Genomic DNA, 19,122 nt, shown 5'->3' with positions numbered 1-19,122 from the left:
ACAGAGTAAATGGAGTTGTGGGTGTAGTAAAGGGCGACCAGAGGATGGCCAAGAGCTGCTATGCTACAGCGGCCAAGGAAACGTTGCAGGTCACCTCTCTAGATAACCGGGGGGAGTCAAAAAACGGTCGCCAGGAACCTGTTGAGAAGCTGGAGGAAGTTATTGTTAGCAAGAGTGACCCGAGCAGAGTGGTTAAAGTCGGATCGGAATTGGGTGAAGAAATAAAAGGCGAGCTGGTGAAGTGTCTACAGTCCCATGCGGACATATTTGCCTGGTCTCATGAGGATATGCCAGGTATTGATCGAGGGGTAGCTTGTCATAAGCTGGCAGTCAGGAAATGGGCAAGGCCGGTGAGGCAGAAAAGGAGGTGCTTCAACCAGGAACGGTACGAGGCCATAAATGCGGAAGTAGAAAAACTGCTGAAAGCGGGATTTATAAGGGAAGCCAAGTACCCGGAGTGGATTTCCAATGTAGTACTGGTAAAGAAGGCCAATGGGAAGTGGAGAATGTGTGTAGACTTCACGGACCTCAACAAGGCATGCCCGAAAGACAGCTTCCCCCTACCAAAAATAGATCAGTTGGTGGACTCAACCGCGGGTCATAGTCTGCTCAGTTTCATGGATGCCTTCTCCGGATACAATCAGATACCCATGAACGAGCAGGATGAGGAAAGCACGACCTTTATAACTAACATGGGTTTGTTTTGCTACAGGGTGATGCCTTTCGGCCTGAAAAATGCAGGAGCTACCTATCAAAGGTTGGTGAACAAGATCTTCAAGCCATTGATCGGACATACAATGGAGGTATATGTGGACGATATGATCACAAAGTCCAAAGAACCAAGGGATCACGTGAAGCATCTTGAGGAAACCTTTGAATTACTGAGGAAGTACGAGATGAAGCTAAACCCGGAGAAATGTGCATTTGGGGTCAGCTCGGGCAAATTTCTGGGATTCCTGGTGAGCCATCGAGGGATTGAGGCCAACCCGGAAAAGATACGAGCAGTGATAGAAATGAGGTCGCCACGAACAGTAAAAGAGGTGCAGAGCCTTACGGGGAGGTTGGCAGCATTGAACCGATTTATTTCGCGAGCCACTGATAAGTGTCACCCTTTCTTCCAAGTCATAAAGAAAGGGAGGAAGATGGAATGGACACCGGAATGCGAGGAGGCATTTGGACAGTTGAAGGAATATCTAGCCTGCGCCCCGTTACTATCAATTCCGAGAGAGGGTGACCAGCTGTTTTTGTACTTAGCAATCTCTAAGTGGGCTACCAGCTCGGTTTTAGTCAGGGAAGAAGAAGGGAAGTAACGCCCGGTATATTACGCAAGCAAGGCCCTAGTGGACGCAGAAACCAGATATCCGCTAATGGAGAAATGGGCGCTAGCTCTGATAACGGCAGCACGCAAACTCCGACCATATTTCCAAGCCCACCAGATTGTTGTGATGACCAACCAACCCCTTCGGCAAGTACTTCAAAAACCGGACGCGTCAGGTCGGTTAGTAAAATGGTCGGTGGAGTTGAGCGAATTTGACCTGTCGTACAGGCCCCGAGGGGCAATCAAGGCCCAAGCCCTGGTAGATTTTATGGTGGACCGCATTGAACCAAGGGAAGGTGTCCAGGAGGGACAACCAGCAGAACAGGAGGATTCGAAGGGGATATGGTTGGTGATGGTTGATGGTTCACGTAGTGAACAGGGATCCGGGGCAGGAGTTATAATACGAAGCCCAGAAGGTGTTGAGGTATCCTACGCTGTAAAGTTCGAATTCCAGCTTACGAACAACCAAGCTGAATATGAGGCCTTCATTATTGGTCTCGGTCTTGCACATACGCTACGAGCAGAAAGGGTTGAAATCCGAGCAGACTCCCAGCTAGTATGCAACCAGCTCAGCGATCAATTCCAAGTAAGGGAAGAGAAATTGGGATTTTATGTAAAGAAGGCGAGGCAGATGGTCGAACTATTCAAGGAAGTAGAGGTGAAGCAGATATCCCGGAACGAAAATTACCGAGCTGACATGTTGGCTAGGATGGCCGCAACTGTAGATCCCAAATTACCTAAATCAGTTCCACTAGAGGTGAGGACCTCGCCGAGTATAGGAGAAGAAGTAGAGGTAATGAGAGTAAGCACTGAAGAATCCTGGATGGACCCGATCCTTGCATACATCCGCGATGGAGTTTTACCAGAGGACAAAAGGCAAGCGAGAAAGCTAAAATGCCGAGCAGCGAGGTACACATTACTCGATGGAGTACTCTATCGCCGAGGATTCACTTTGCCCCTGTTGAGATGTGTGGATGATGAGGAGGCAGATTATGTATTAAGGGAAATTCATGAAGGAATTTGTGGCAATCACTCGGGAGCGAGAACTTTAGCCTTCAAGGCACTCCAACAAGGATACTTCTGGCCAACCATACATCAGGATGCGAAAAGGATGGCAAAAAACTGTAAAACCTGCCAAAGCTTCTCCGAGGTTCCTGCACAACCCCCAGAGAAGCTGACCACCATGACATCCCCGTGGCCTTTCGCTCAATGGGGAATCGACTTGATCGGACCGTTACCTAAGGGCCGAGGAGCGGCGACACATGCAATTGTGGCGATAGACTATTTCACCAAGTGGGTGGAAGTGGGAGTCCTCAGCCAAATCACGGAGAAGAAGACAACAGATTTTATTTGGAGAAATATCATCTGCAGATACGGGATCCCCTATGCCATCGTTACAGACAATGGGAGACAGTTTGACAACGGCAACTTCAGGGAATTTTGCCGAAATTTGGGGGTGGACCTGAAATTCTGCACCCCCGCACACCCCCAGGCAAACGGACAAGTGGAAGCAGCCAACAAAGTGATAAAGAAGCTCCTGAAAACTAGACTGGGAGAGAAGAAGGGGGCCTGGGTTGACGAGTTACCAGGAGTGTTATGGGCTTATCGGACAACTCACAAGACCGCCACAGGGGAAACTCCGTTCGCCTTAGCATTTGGTCATGAGGCGGTAGTCCCAGCAGAAATTGGAGTGGGGACACATCGAACGGAATATTTCAACGAGGAGCAAAATGACGAGCAGATCTGCTTAAACCTAGACTTGCTTGAGGAGAAGAGGACAGGGGCATCGCAGAAAGTGGCCCAGTGTCAGCAAAGGATGATGCGTTATTACAACAAGAACGTACGCGTGAGGCAATTCCGAGCAGGAGATTGGGTACTTAGGAAGGTGAACCAAAACACCAGGGAACCTAACCATGGCGCCCTTGGCCCGAAGTGGGAAGGCCCGTACAGGGTGATACGCGCCACTGGACCAGGAGCTTATAAGTTAGCATACCAGGATGGGCGAGACGTGAAAAGGTCGTGGAACGCCGAGCACTTGAAGAAATATTTCCAGTAAGCAAAATGCTCTACTGAATTCTCATTCTGACAAGTTATTTCTGTTAAATGCATGATAGCCTGTTGTACATGCATATGTTCTATGTTTTTTGTAAGGCATTCAAATTTCAATAAAGATGAATTCAGCATGAAGTCCCCTGGTAGCAAGACCAGTAAAAATATTACTAAGGCAACAAAGTGCCTGTTTCTGCTCGGTCAACGAAAGACCAGCAGCTAAATTTATGAAGATGTTACTAAGGCAACAAAATGCCTGCTTCTGCTCGGTCAACGAAGACCAGCAGCTAATTTCTCGAAAGTGTCACTAAGGCAAGTAAGTGCCTGCTTCTGCTCGGTCAACGAGGACCAGCAGCTAAATTTATGAAGATGTTATTAAGGCAACAAAATGCCTGCTTCTGCTCGGTCAACAAAGGACCAGCAGCTAATTTTTCGTAATTTTATTAAGGCAAATGAGTGTCTGCTTCTGCTCGGTCAACAAAGGACCAGCAGCTAATTTTTCGTAAATTTTATTAAGGCAAATGAGTGTCTGCTTCTGCTCGGTCAACGAAAGACCAGCAGCTAATTTTTCGAAAAATTTTGCTAAATGCAAGTAAACACCAGACAAGAGATCCAATAGAAAGTATCTGGAAATCTCATAAATGTTCAATTCTTTATCAAACGAATACAACTCAAGAGTTCATACAAAAAAAAAGGGGCCTAAAGATTATGAGAGTCAGCGGCTCCAGCAGCTGAAAGATCAGCGACCTCGGGAGGTAAAGGGTCAGCAATCTCAGGAGGTGGGAGATCAGCATTACCGGGAGGTACAGGCACGGACCCTTGACCTATTTCGAAAGCACGTCCCCCAATTTCCTCCTCCTGCGCCCTATCCAAAGGAGCCTCCACCTGATCCTGCTCACCTTGCTCCTTATCTCCCTGGCTGGCCCCAGCCATATACCTCTCCACCCCAGATTCCAGCTTGCTCATGTCGAGCTCGGGGTATTCTTCCTTGAGTACAGACATGATACACTTATAGCTGAAAGCAACCCCAGAGTTGTACTCAGCATCCAACCGATCATCCACATCAGCGGATTTGCCTTTCTCTTCAGCCAGCTGGTCACTCAGGGATTTGATCTCTCCCTCAAGGGCGGTCCTCAAAGTATCCCTTTCACTTTGAGCAACTTGAAGGTCAGACTTTAGGCCACCCAACTCGTCCTCAAGTTTGGAGGAGGTGGACTCAGCAACCGTAACCTTCTCCGCCAGCTTCGACATCTGCTGGTTCAGTTCGGCCAGCTTCTCCTTGGAACGATCAGCAGAGTCAGCTTTCTTCTTCAGCTCCTGATTGTCAGCTTGAAGCTTCCTCTCATGGCGCGCGGCCCCGGCCTTGTAACATGAAACCATGGTGGCTAGCCTGAAGGATACTCTCTGAACAAAAGCAGCCAACTCTGAGAGGCCCATACTCTCAATGTCCTTCACCATCTTGGGCCCCACCGATCTTTTGTAATCCTTCTGATACAAGCTCAGGTAGTCGCCTTGTTCCCGAGATGGCAGAGGGGAGGATCGGTCTCCAGACTGGAGGCTGACCTCGGGACTCTTGTCAGAAGTTCTCTCCCCACCACTCTTACGGGGCGGGGGAGGGGGCAGAGCAGGAACAGGAGCCTTGGATGGGCCTACGCTGGTTTTCTTCGGAGGAGGAGGTGGGTTGCTGGAGCTGCCTGAAGCTCGACCACGCTTTCTGGTCATAGCACTGAGAATCTTGTTATCCATCCCGGCAGCTATATCCACTAAGCCCGAGCCGACCAGACTTATTGGTGACAGGAGGTCTTGGCAGGTAGACGCGTTCAATAGAGCCGTTTCCACCTGAAGCAAAGGCCGATCTTCAAGCCCCCCGATCAGACCCCACGATTCTGAAATAGCACAAAAGGTTAAAGAACCCAATAAGTAGCAATTTTATCAATAATATAGGCAAAAATGAACAACCTGGGGTGACAAAATTCGTTGGAAGGTAAATATCACCACCCAGCGAGTGAGCTGCTGGACACCAATTCCCCCCAACAAAGAAGAATTTGTTCTTCCAATTTTTGCACGAGGAGGGGAAGCCGGTGATTGGTTTCCTCTTCGCAGAGCTCGACATGAAATAATACCAGCCTGCTTCCTTCGGGCTACTCCTCAGCTGGTATAGATACTTCACTTCAACAAGGGAGGGCTCCTCTGATTCACACCTCTTCCACAACACATACATAGTCGAGAGAACCCTCCATCCATTGGGATGTAGCTGACCTGGGGCCAGGTGCATACCACCCAATATCTTAGCAAAATAACGTTGAAGGGGCAGCCAAGCTCCTAATTTGAAGCTCTCCAGGTGCATCGTCACATACCCCCGCGGAGGCCGACTGAGGACGTCACCTTTTCCTGGAACTAGCAGGAGAACCTCTGAAGGAATGTCGTAAAGGTTCCTCAGCTTGAACAGATCGGTTTCGGTGGTAGCACAAGCTGTGTAGTCAATAGGGTAAGAATCCGCCTCTGCCCTATGACCAAGATGCCTTCTTTGAGGAGGTCTGCTCGGTCCGGAGCTGCTCCCCTCACCATCACCGACTCCTTCAGGAACCCTAACCCCACCATAGCTGTGGTTCTCACCAGAGCCCGAAGCAGGTCCGCCTCTATTACCTACAAGCTCTATTTCGGGGGAGGGAAAGACAACTAAGGGGCGTGGATACTCAAGGGTATCCCTCCCATGGGAAGGACCTACACTACTGGAGGGACCTAAGAAGTCGGTGGGTATTGGCATGTTGAGGCCTGAACTCTCCGATTCTTCATCACTCTCATCAGCAATCAACTTTCCTCTACGGTTTGACATGTCGGAATCCCAAAAGAAAATAGAGAAAACTCGAGTATATGGACACAAAGAGGGCAACACAGAACCCAATCAACAACAACCAGAGGAGAAGTTAAAAGCAATAGCTGGATTGAACTGTCACTGATGGCGCGACCGTGATAGAGAAAAAATCCAGCAAGTGGATACTCCAGACACGAGAAGTGTAAGCAAAGTTCAGAGAGGGGGTTAAGTAACGACGGAGAGACGAGTAACAAAACGATGACGATGTGAGTCTAGGGATTTGAAACGAAAAGGGGGAAACGAAGGCATTTAAAGTGATGGAGACGCCAGCTCACTCACCGTACATCGAGGACAGATAACCCGTCGTTTCAAATTTTAAATACGAAGAGTCTGGAGATGCCACGTCACTAACCGTTACAAAAGGCCAGGGTAGATGTAAGCCCAGATATGCAATGGGCGCGTGTTCATTTAGGCCCATGCTCAGGTCGGAATCTCCTCAGAAGAAAAATGATATCTCAGATCCGCCCCATTAGACAGAAGATCAGAGGAAAAACCCCCGAATGGATAAGATCCGACTATCAGTTTCTACTCTTGACTCATTTCACTCGCAAGACCAGAAACTGGGGGACTGGTGTTAAGTAAATACAAGCACCAGGTCGGCCATGCTATTATTTCCACCCCGGCGTGGATCACCTCAGCTTATGGTACGAGCCGAACACAGGGACAAGCATAAACCGACCAGAGGGGAACCCCTGCTAGGGGAATGTACCGACCAGAGGTATACACCGAGCCGATACCTGTCCCCCAGAAAGCGGGAACACGATCCCACAGAACCGCGGCCGTTACGCTGTTCCCAGAACACAGAATCGCGGCCGTTATGCTTTTCCCAGAACACAGAATCGCGGCCGTTATGCTTTTCCCAGAACACAGAATCGCGGCCGTTATGCTTTTCCCAGAACACAGAATCGCGGCCGTTATGCTTTTCACAGAACACAGAATTGCGGCCGTTACGCTTTTCCCAGAACCGTTGAAGGACACGTAAGTCCCCACGTTTGCAACAATGCAACGGTTAGAGTCCCGTGAGGGGCTGCCACTACCTGAAAAAGGGGGGGATGAAGGGCAAACGGAAAGGTGGGGACAGCGGCTATAAAAGAAAAGGAACTCAACGGAGAAAAGGACATAAAAAACGGAGAGAGGGAAAACGCTGCCAAATTGCAACCAGACCATTTTCCTACGAATTTCAGATAAACTTCTTGAACCCAAATCACATTGTTTTCCCGTAAACACCTTGAGCTAACTTAGGCATCGGAGGGTTTACGCCGGCAAAACCACCGGCGTCTCTGATCCGTTTGTAGTGAGCGCAGGTCTATTGAGAGGAAGGGGGACGATTCCAGTTCCAGTGAACGTGCAACAACAGATAACACAAACGTTGGTGAAAGAATCTGGTCGGTCAAAGGGCGAGCAGATTTCAGCATCAACAGTAGGGGTGGGCATATTTTAACCGAACCGATCCAAACCGATCCAAACCGACCATTTGGATCGGTTTGGATCGGTTTCATTAGTAAAAACACTGGTTTCGGTTTATTGGATTGCAAACTGACATCACTCGGTTTGAATTTTGGTTTGGAAGGATTCCAAATGGATTCAAACCAATCCAATCCAAAATTTAAAAAGTTTTAAGATATATGATGTGTCAATTTAGTATTGAATTATTAACAAAGGAAATGTATACTTTCATACACAATAGCATACCTCTTACTATAAAAACAAAAACACAAACCTAATTTTCCAACACTCACAGCTGCCTCCGCCTCCACCTCCAGTGCTTCCTAATTCCTATCATTCTCAATTCTCTCAATCTCAATCGCTCATTCTCAAGTCTCCTAAGGTATGTTTTGATTTTATTTTTCTTGCTAAGATTTTATTTCATTTTAGTGAAAAGTTAAAATGGATTTTGGAATAATTGATGATAATTTATTTGATTAATTAATTCCATAACTAATTTTTTCATCTTTATTAATTATAGAAGCTCTCACCTCCTGTCGTTCCCAACTCTCTCAATCTCAATCGCTCATTCTCAAGTCTCATTGTAATAATTTCACAAATCGAAACCTGAGCCCTGAGGCATGTTTTGGTTTTATTTTTCTTGCTACGGTTTTATTTCATTTTAGTGAAAGCTAAAATGGATTTTGGTATAATTGATGATAATTTATTTGATTATTTTTCTAACTAATTATATTTGTCATTTTATGCAGATTTTGACAAATGAAAAGCAATTGGGCCATAAGTTTTGACGACAAGATGCACAATGTTTTGATTGTCAAATGTTGTTCAAGTTTATTTTAATTTTGTGAGTTTGTTTTGATTGAACATGGGGAGAACTTCTTTATTAGAATGTATTCTGTTGTCAACGAATTTTGTGAGTTCGTTTTGATTGAACATGGGGAGAATTTCTTTATTAGAATGTATTCTGTTGTGAACAAATATAAAAACAGTATCAATTTGGATGACAGACACAAAAAATAACAAATAATTTAAATGCAACAATATAAAAGAAGTGGACATTTTGCTAATAAGCTCAAACCGAAGATCCAAACCGATCCAGTCAGTTTGGATCGGTTCGGTTTACAAAAAAATTATGTCCATATCGGTTTGGAAATATTTCAAACCGATAAGTTTGGATCAGTTTGATAATATGTCTCAAACCGATCTAAACCGAATTTGCCCACCTCTAATGGATAGATAGGAGGCACCAACAAAAATAAATTAGTCAGAGATAGCCAGCTAACATTAGTCAAAAGTAAAAGTTGTGAGAGTCAAGTGTTTTCACTGATGACTTTCCTTTACTTATTCCTTCACTACAAATAAAAATTGATAATCTAAAGAAACGTGAAGAATATTTGGAGGCGCTAATCGAGATCAATGACATGCCATCATAAGGAGATGGATTCGAAGCTATGAGTCATCAATCTCTGGATAAGGATATAGCCAAAGCTGTTGACAAAATAATGGACAGATAGGAGACACCAACAAAAATAAATTAGTCAGAAATAACCAGCTAACATTAGTCAAAAGTAAAAGTAGTGAGAGTCGCGTGTTTTTACAGATAACCTTCCTTTACTAACTAACCGGTAAGGGAAAAACTGTTTAGGCATCTTTTTCTTTTTTTCTTTTGTTTTCTATAGTAATTCAGCATAGAAAATAGTAGCTAGCCACTATTTATCGATATTGAATCTCTACAAAGTAATAATAGCCAGTCAGTCTTTTACTTTTCACCTTTTTAATTAATTATTGGCTTTTCGCCACATTTAAATTGTAACTTTAAATTTTTGTCCTTTGTACATAGAGTCATAAATTATGTCAATAATTGTCACAAGTCCTTAGTTGGATATATAGGACTCAAAGTCAAGTAGAAAGTGTGGTGAGATGAAGTGAGACAAGGGCAATGGTAGAGTCAAATACTTTGTACTCTAAAAAAAAAATCAATAAAAGTCTCTTATCCTTTAGATAGCAACTAGCAAGTTTATCAAGTAAGTAGTTTAATTTCTTTTGTTTTTATTTATTTAGCTTTCAGGTTAAAAAGTCTAGCCTTGTTAACAAAAGTATAAATTATATTTAAAACATTCACAAAAGGCGGTCTTTGTTATCATCAGGAGAAAAGAATGTGGAGGAAAAGTTTTTGAAAATCAAGGTTTTTGTTTTTTGACAAAAATAATAAGAACCTAGTAAAAGTTTTTGCAAATTTTCTGAAAGCTTCTTTTTAAACACTGTCTCTGTTGGCCCGTTTAGCCGTTAATGTGTTGAAACAACATTTTTGGGCGTAAGTCAAGAATTAAAAGTGTTTTTACTAGCATGTTTTCAAAAGTATTTAAAAATAAATTTTGAAAGGCCAATTTTTGCCAAAATAGGTTTTGCATTTTTCATAAATCTTTTTGGGAATTCTCTATATACAGGAGGGAAACTAACAATGTATATTATTATGGTTAGCCTGAATGAGGATTAGATCAGTTTGCATTGCTGGTATAACAAACCACATACAAGCCTAAGAAGAAATAAGTTAAATTTGCCACTAGCATTTTTTAACTTAATCATTGACCTTTGTGAATGCTAAGAAGTCTGTAGCATAGTCATATATAACTCAAACCTCTCCTTTCCCTATCTTAGGTAGAAACAGTACTCTACAAAGTGTGTGGATGCCAACTAGTTAAACTCGGTAAGATTGCTTGGGTTGTTATAAGAACTCTAAGGTTTGAACCCTTTTCACATGGTGAGAAGGGGATTTTGTTGCCAGTCACGCTATCCTAAAAAATAATGACTCCTCATAGTTTTAACATTTATCATAGGTTGCGGCCTCATGGTTGAAGGTACCCAAGAGAAAAGAATTACCAAGAAACAACAGGCATACAAAAATATATCCAAGATAAAATACCTAACAGTGGTACAATCATTGAATCTAAAACATACCTCTTTGCTATGAGAGAAGTGCACAAGTGAACTTATCATTAACAAGTTGGTTAACTGCATCTCTGAACTTGTAGTAATCATCTCGTTTGTTGTAAACATGATGAGAAATTCGAGCATATCCTGTAATAGGGTTAACCATCCCATCACCCGGTTCCCTATAATAGATAGGTACGTCAACAGAAAAATTATTCCTCAAGTGGGTACTCAACAAATGCCCAAACTAGCAGGCAACCCAACCATGATCATGCTTGAACACATCTCCGGAGGAGACCCAAGATGGGTTCCCCATGCTTTTGCCAACATTTTCCCCATCTCAACAACAGCTTTGTGATTCCTCTTCTTGATTCCTTCAATTCCCCCTTCAAATCTGTTAACAAACTCCGAAGCTTGAGGAATAACCAATTGGGCACTATAATCCCTAGTTCCAATCCAAGCACTCTCTATGGGCAACCCATTTCCATACTCATGAGACACCACAGGGTGATGCAAATCATTAACTTCACTTGATTTCCTACAATACAAAATCGCTGCCGCAGGTGGGCAAAAGAACCACTTGTTCAAAGTACTAGTATAAAAATCAGCCCCCATTTCTTTCACGTCAAAATCAACACACCCAATCCCATGTGCACCATCAACAAATACTTTATCGACACCCTCTTCCCGACAAACCTTGATCAATTCTTTGACAGGAATCAGAACACTAGGAATAGATGTCACGTGATCAATCATAGCCAATCTGACTTTCCTACCATTGGTTTTCCCTCTTTCTAAAGCTTTCCGAAATTCACTGACAATCTCACTAACAGAATTAAGGAGCCGCCTATGTTGCAACAGTTGCAACATACCACTACTTTTATCATTTTGTAATTTAACCATTGGATCCAAGGGCAAGAATGGTAAAAGCAAATCCAAAGGCAGGGTGTATTTATTTTAGTTTTTTTAATTGCAATCAAGAATGGTAAAAGCAAATCCAACGGCAGGGTGTATTTATTTTGGTTTTTTTAATTGCAATCCCTCTTATGTTTTGAAATGCCAGGAAAAAATATAATTATTATTATTTTATTTATTAGATTAGTTGTTAAATTATATGAATAAGGAATAAGTATGAAATTTAAGAGGACTTTTATTATTGATATTAGGCAATTACAATGCATGATTTAATACTCGTTTATTTATTCCACAAATTCATAAATATTTCGTAATTTATTAATTATTACTATCATTTCTAGATCTACTCTCATTATTTAAATTTATTAATAATTATATATTAATTATTATTTTTATATTAATTATTAATATATAAATATAATATAATATATTTTTAATATTATAATTATCATAGTAAAAATAAAAATATAATTTAAATATATTTAATGTTTCAATTAAGACAAAAGTTAGCACACTATAGTGAATTATATAATTGGCTTCAATCTAACTTTTAAAACTTCCAAACATAGGTAAGTAATAAATTAATGTGAATAATATTATAACAATATACAATATTATGTTCTAAACACATTCTAATGGTGCGTTTATTAAATAAGAATTGAAATGAGCTAGAATTGTAATAAGGAATTTGAATTAAAATAAGTTATTTACTTGAGCTATAGGAATTGGAATCGGAATGAACAACATTCTCATTTATGTGTTTACTTTATTTTATAATTGGAATAGACTATTATAAGTTATTAAAATGCCATTTGTTAATTGTGTCCCTAATATTATTTGTATATATTATAATTAAACAATAATAATAATAAAACTAAAAATAATAATTATGACAATAATGTTAATTAAAACAAAAAATTAAAAAATTTAACAATAACAATAATAACAACAAAATTAACTGAAATAATAATATTAATAATGATAATAATAAAAATTATTAATAAGTTTAATAATAATAGTAATAACAACAATAATTAATAATAATTAAAATAATAAAGTTAATATATTTTAATAAAAATAATTTTAATAATAACAAGATAAATATTAATATTAATGAATTAATTACAGTATAATAACAATTAAAATAATAAAAGAAATAAATTTTAATAATAATAATGACAGTAATAATCATAAATAATAATTAAAATAAATAAAAATAATAAAATTTAATAGAAATAATCTTATATAATAATAATGATATTAATAATAATAATAATAATAATAATAATAAATTAAAATTCTTTTCAAATGTCATTTTATTCCAAAAATGGACTTATATGTAAAAGTTTGTTACGTTTAGTAGCTATTGAATTTTGCAGAAAATATAAGGTAGTGTAGTGTAATCAAACACAAAATGACAAAAGTTGTTGTATGTTGCAACTGTTGCAACATAGGCGGATGATGTACTTTTTTTATTTAATTTATGCACCTAATAAAGTTTGAATTCAAGATCTGCGTTCTAAGAAAGCCGCTTCTAATCTCTCAATTTAGACTTTTTATTATTACTTTTTAGTGTTTTTACTAAAAAAGTTAATAATTACAATATTGCTTGATGACAAATCCAATATGCTTTTTATCATTTAAGTGACAAATCCAATATGCTTTTTATCATTTAAGTAAGGTTTGAACTTTAAATCTTTAGTGCTATCCCAAAAATTAACCAAATATGTTAATTAGTCGTTAGTCATTGAGCCTTTGTCACGATAGTAATAAATTTGTGCTCTCGATTTCAAGGCACAAATTTAAGTTCCAACGCCTGTGAGACTCAAATTTTCCCTTCCAATTACATAATTGGATATCTTTTCAAAATTAGTGACTGATAAATATATTTAGACTATGAGATAGTAGAAGAATATATCTAAGGATATCCCAGATGATTTATGGACAGGTTACGTGTATCTAGATTATCATTGATTTGTATATTTAAATAGTAGTATAGTTTTGATTGATTTTTGTAATCCCTCATTTATAAATTGCAACCTATATCAAAAGCCCATGTTTCTTCCACGTCCTTCTTATAATCACAGCAACCACAACATGGATACTAATGGAGCTGATACTGAAATATGCAATACCCACTTGCCCGAAAAGCCTGAACTTTCACCAACTTTAATTTCAGACACCGAACTCCTATCTGAATTCTCACACCATGCTCAAAACAAAGCTAGAATCAATAATGGAAGCTTTGGTTGTTGCCCCAAGAGTGTTTTGTCAGCTCAGCAGAAGTGGCAACTTGAGTTCCTCAAACAACCTGATGACTTTTACTTCAATAGGCTGAAAGATGGGATTTTCAAGTCTAGACTTGCGATCAAAGAATTGGTCAATGCTGACCATATTGATGAAATATCAATTGTTGATAATGCCACGACTGCTATAGCCATTGTGTTGCAGAGTGTTGCTTGGGAATTTTTACAAGGGAAGTTTAACAAAGGTGATGCTGCTGTTACGCTTCAATATGCTTATGGCGCTGTGAAAAAATCTCTGGAAGCTTATATTACACGTGCAGGCGGGCATGTTATTGAAGTTCAGTTACCATTTCCTATTAACTCACACATCAATATATGTGTGAGTTAATAATAACAAAAAGATAATAATTTTTTTTTAAATATAGTCATATATGATGTCATAAAATCCTTATATAGTATACAGGCGGATAATGTTTTCTCAAATATAGTCATATCTGGTGTCCTAAAAACCATATATAATATATAAGCGAGAAATATCTAAGGACAAAAATTCTCATTTACGACCTAAAATCCATATATAATATAAGAGCGAATAATATTTTATTTTTCAAATATAGTCATATCTAGTGTCCTAAAAACCATATATAATATATAAGTGAGATCTATCCAAGGACAAAAATTCTTGTACACGTCCTAGAAGCCATATATAATATGAGTGATAATAGTTTTTTAAATATAGTCATATCTGGTGTCCTAAAAACCGTATATAATATATGAGCGAGAGATATCCATGGAAATAAACTATGGTACACAACCTAAAATACATATATAATATAGGAGCGAATAATTTTTTTTTCAAATATAGGCATACTTGATATTTTAAAAACCATATATAATATATGAGGGACAGATGTCCAAGTACAAAAATAGTCGTAAATGGCATAAAAACCATATATAATGACATGAGCGTCCCGGATCCATATGTTATATCTAAGGCGAATCATGTGATCTAACATCTAAAACTCATAACATAAACTTAATTTATCAAACATATAAAACTGGCCTCGAGCCTCTACTATAAACATATAATACAATATGTGCCCATCCAAAGGAACTTGCACACTTCTTATGTCACTATATATATACGTGCTCAAAATGCAAGTCATGCAACAATATGTGTCGTGGCCCAACCTCCAAATGATTAGAAACTGAACTACACAAAATCCTGTGAAACTTGGGAGAAATTGGGTAAATAGAAAATTAGTGAGCTTGTGTCTTAGTGTATATATGTGTGTGTGTGTGTGTGTGAGTAAAGCGTGTATTAGTGCTTATACAGAATCATATGACATATCTCCACATTGAACATAATGCATAAGCAAACATGAAATATCATATGTACATACTTGACAAACTGCACCAAAGAGTAACTAGGGGAATAACTATCATACTCGCTGGGATCATTATCGCACTAGCAAAGCAGAGGAAAAACCTGTCAATACCTAACGAAATTTAACTATATCATACGTATAGAGTAATCTAAATCTTAATACGCATGTGCAGAGTTTATGGGGAAGGGTACACATATGACGACTCGCAATCATATCTCATGGCTCAATCAATGATATAATGTGCATACATATAATCATAACATAATACTAATTCATACTATCAAGTATAAATGCTTTACAACATACATAATAGTAATAATAGTATCTACTCATAGATCTTTTTTCACTCTAGGGTTCATTAGGGCTCCTGTGGATTCAAAAATTAACAATTAGATGATGCATATAATGAAACCTGTAACATAATTACTTAAATTTCATAAATTTATTACCCACTAATTCATTGGATATAAATCTAATTTCCTATAACTTTTACACTTTCGCTTTCCTTTTCCATTTCTTTCTCACTCTCGGTTTTCAATTTTTATTTTGTTTTATTTCTTTTCTTTCCATTTTCTTCTCTTCTCGCTTTTTCTCTTAGTTTCTTTCTTCGCTTTTCTATTTCTCTTCCTTTTTCCTTTTGCTTGCTCTCGACTTTGGATTCTCCAAATTAAGACAAATGAAGCAGCTTCAAATTTATTTCGACTTTATGTACCGCACAGAATGATGCAACTAGGAGGACGTAAACAGGGGGTGGCCAAGTGAATGAAGCAGGCAGGTGTGTAATCGGTGAAGCAAGCATGTGAATTTGATGAAGCATGCAGGTGACATGATGAAGTATGCATGTGTTGCTTAAATAAAACAAGCAGCTCACTGCTTTTTAACTACTAAGTCATGGGTAGCTTCTTAAGTCACGTGCAGGTGCATTACTTATAATATATGAGCGGACAATGTTTTTTTTTTTTCAATATAGTCATATTTGGTGTCTTAAAATCTATCTATAATTGAGTAATTTTTAAAAACCTCCCCTGAGGTTTGGGCTTGTTGCAAGTAGATGGCGAGAATTGATTTATTTGTAAAAAACCCCCTACCGTCAGTTAAGTTTAACATTGACCGTTAGTTGACCGTACAAAGACAATATTACCCTTAACAATAGTTTGTAAACAAAAATAACTAAAAAAAACCAAAATTATTGGTGCAAAAAGCACAAACCCTATTTTTTGACAATTTTATCCTTGTCAATTCTAAAAATTTACAACATCATAGGTAAAGATTATGACTATTTCATTTTAAAATTTTTAATTTTATCTTTCTTGTAGGAATTTTAAGGAAATATCAATAATTTAAAGAGGATTTTTTAATTTTTTTAATTTTAACTTTTTTATCGGAACTTTAAGAAAATATCAATAATTTAAAAAGGGTAAAATAATTAATAATTTTGGTTTTTTTTTTAGTTATTTTTGTTTATAAACTATTGTTAAGGGTAATATTGTCTTTGCACGGTCAACTAACGGTCAATGTTAAACTTAACTGACGGTAAGGGATTTTTTACAAATAAATCAATTCTCGCCATCTACTTGCAACAAGCCCAAACCTCAGGGGAGGTTTTTAAAAATTACCCATCTATAATTAATGAGCGGATACACACACACACACATATATATATATATATATTTCTTTAATGTGGTCATATCTAGTGCCCTAAAAAGTGTATATCATATATGAGCAATAGATATCCAAAGAAATAAATTCTCGTACACGACCTAAAATCCATATATAATATATGAGCGGATAATGTTTTTTTAAAATATAGTCATATCGGGTGTTCAAAAAACCATATATATATAATATACGAACGAGAGATATCCAAGAGAATAAATTCTTGTACATGACCTAAAACCCATATATAATATATGAGCGGCTAATGTTTTTTCAAATATAGTCATATATAGCGTCCTAAAAACCGTATATAATATAAGAGAGAGATATTTATATATGGTTTTTAGGACGCCATATATGACTATATTAGAGAGAATATCCGTTTGTGGACAAAGTGGCACTGCACAAACCTACTCCTGCGCATCTAGTGGTAATAAGGTCACTGCTCAATAAAGCGTAAGTTAATAGAGCATTTAGGAAAGCAACGTGCAACGTCCATGTGCTAGCTAATCACAACTTTCCCCTAACATAAGCAGCTTTATTCTGAGGTTCACATCCAGGAATACGGAGGCGAACAAACAGCGCGGTGGTTGAGCTCACAGAAACAGCACCGCAGGCTGCCCATCGAGGACTTGTACGAACAGTAACTCTAGGACCTGCTAGGGCATAGAATCGTAAATATTTTCTGTTTGCATTAGATTGAGTGTATGCAAATTTTGAAACCACTGAAAAGGACAAAAGAAAGTCATTTTGCTGTTTCAATTTAATTACAGGGGATAAAATTGCAGAAAAAGGCAAAAAGATGAAAAGTAACGGATGCATTTTAACATAAGACAAACTTAGGGAAGGAAGGAAGTCAGTCGTTTCTTGTTACATTTACAGTTACAAAAACTAAAATAAGCGTGCTTATACACAGAGAGCCTTCTTAATGATGATTAGCAACATTTACAATCACATTAATTTGACAGCAAACTGATGCTTATACAAACAACAATTGTTCTTCTTCATCCATGATACATTCTATTTAGAAAAACAAAAAGCTTAAAACAGTAGGATAATGCCTGGCCACTTATTAATATATTGAATCCTTGTGGCATTGGCATACACTTCACTATTTTGTCAAAGCAGAGATGATATCATGTTCTCTAATCTTTGATTATAATTTTTTTTCCCTTTTAAAGACGATAAGAAATCTTACCAGTAAACATTAACCATTACTTTTATTATTACTCGAACTTAGCTAATTGTATCACCAGCCATGTTACACTTAAGAGACAATTTGTGACTTAAACTAAATAAAATATGACAAACGAAAAAATTTTATGCATAAAAAATGGCCAATAATTTAAGGAAAAAATTTGTACAATACAAAGACTCTAATTGACATAGGGTCGGTTTGGGATTTTGCTTTTGAGAAGTTTAAAAGTGATTTTGAAAAATTAAAATTTAATTTGGCATTTGGTAAATCCTTTTAGAAATCATTTTTGACAAAATCATCTCCTTTCTACATCAAATTTTTGAAAAGTAGGAAAAGATTAACTTTTCATAATCTAATTTTGGGAATCACTATTATACTTAATACAATTCCATAAATATCATCATATATGTTATAAAAATTCAAAATTATCCTGTTTAATTAGAAAATAAAATGATTGATTTTAAAGAGATTACTATTATAACTGATTATATTGAGATGACTAAATAAAAAATAAAATTAATAATATAAAAAATTATTTTAATTGTTAATTATTATATGCACACAATAAAAGAAATGTTTTATATATATGTTTAAATAAATTATATTCACTATTACGTTTAATTTTGAGTCAATTATATTCTTACAACAGTTTAACAGTAAGATTTACCGAACACATATGACTACTTTTAAAATTTACATCACTTTTAAATATAAATTTTACCAAATATTTAATATTCTCTTCATAGTCGATTATTGTACAACGGTTTAACAGTAAGATTTACCAAACACATATGACTACTTTTAAAATTCATAGCACTTTTAAATATAAATTTTACTAAATATTTAACTGATTCTCTTCACAGTTGATCATTCTACAACACAATTAATATTAATTATTTTAAAATCTAAAGCATTACCAAACTCACCCTTAATTTTAAGAATTAAAAGTCAACTAACAACATAAAATGATCATGGTAATAATGAATTAATAATAACAGATGGATCAAGCGATTTCAATGCTTCAAAATACGGGTCATGATGATAATTAAGCAAAGTTTCTTCTATACAAGAAGTGGCAACATCTCAAGCATGGAAAATAT

General features: G+C 37.7%; 3 protein-coding genes across 3 annotated transcripts; 1 reads left to right on the top strand and 2 right to left on the bottom strand.

The window, feature by feature from the left end:
• Positions 1-4,066: 4,066 nt before the first annotated feature.
• Positions 4,067-6,203, bottom strand: LOC107177425 (uncharacterized). Its single transcript, XM_052443276.1, has 4 exons — positions 5,748-6,203; positions 5,327-5,570; positions 4,931-5,253; positions 4,067-4,816 (listed from the first exon to the last, which is right to left on the bottom strand). The coding sequence occupies exons 1-4, from the start codon at positions 6,201-6,203 to the stop codon at positions 4,067-4,069; spliced, it is 1,773 nt and encodes a 590-aa protein (XP_052299236.1).
• Positions 6,204-10,850: 4,647 nt separating this feature from the next.
• Positions 10,851-11,489, bottom strand: LOC102612175 (probable L-cysteine desulfhydrase, chloroplastic). The gene has a single exon (XM_052443275.1). It carries the CDS (start codon positions 11,487-11,489, stop codon positions 10,851-10,853), a length of 639 nt encoding a protein of 212 aa, XP_052299235.1.
• A 2,142-nt stretch (positions 11,490-13,631) lies between these two features.
• On the top strand, positions 13,632-14,168 carry LOC107177301 (probable L-cysteine desulfhydrase, chloroplastic). The gene has a single exon (XM_015530953.1). It carries the CDS (start codon positions 13,632-13,634, stop codon positions 14,166-14,168), a length of 537 nt encoding a protein of 178 aa, XP_015386439.1.
• The last annotated feature ends 4,954 nt before the right edge of the window (positions 14,169-19,122 follow it).

The sequence above is a fragment of the Citrus sinensis genome, chromosome 6 (assembly GCF_022201045.2).
Source record: "Citrus sinensis cultivar Valencia sweet orange chromosome 6, DVS_A1.0, whole genome shotgun sequence".
In the NCBI taxonomy this organism is placed as follows: Eukaryota; Viridiplantae; Streptophyta; class Magnoliopsida; order Sapindales; family Rutaceae; genus Citrus; species Citrus sinensis.
Note: the sequence above shows the minus strand (reverse complement) of the source record. Positions and strands in the feature narration are given on the sequence as shown.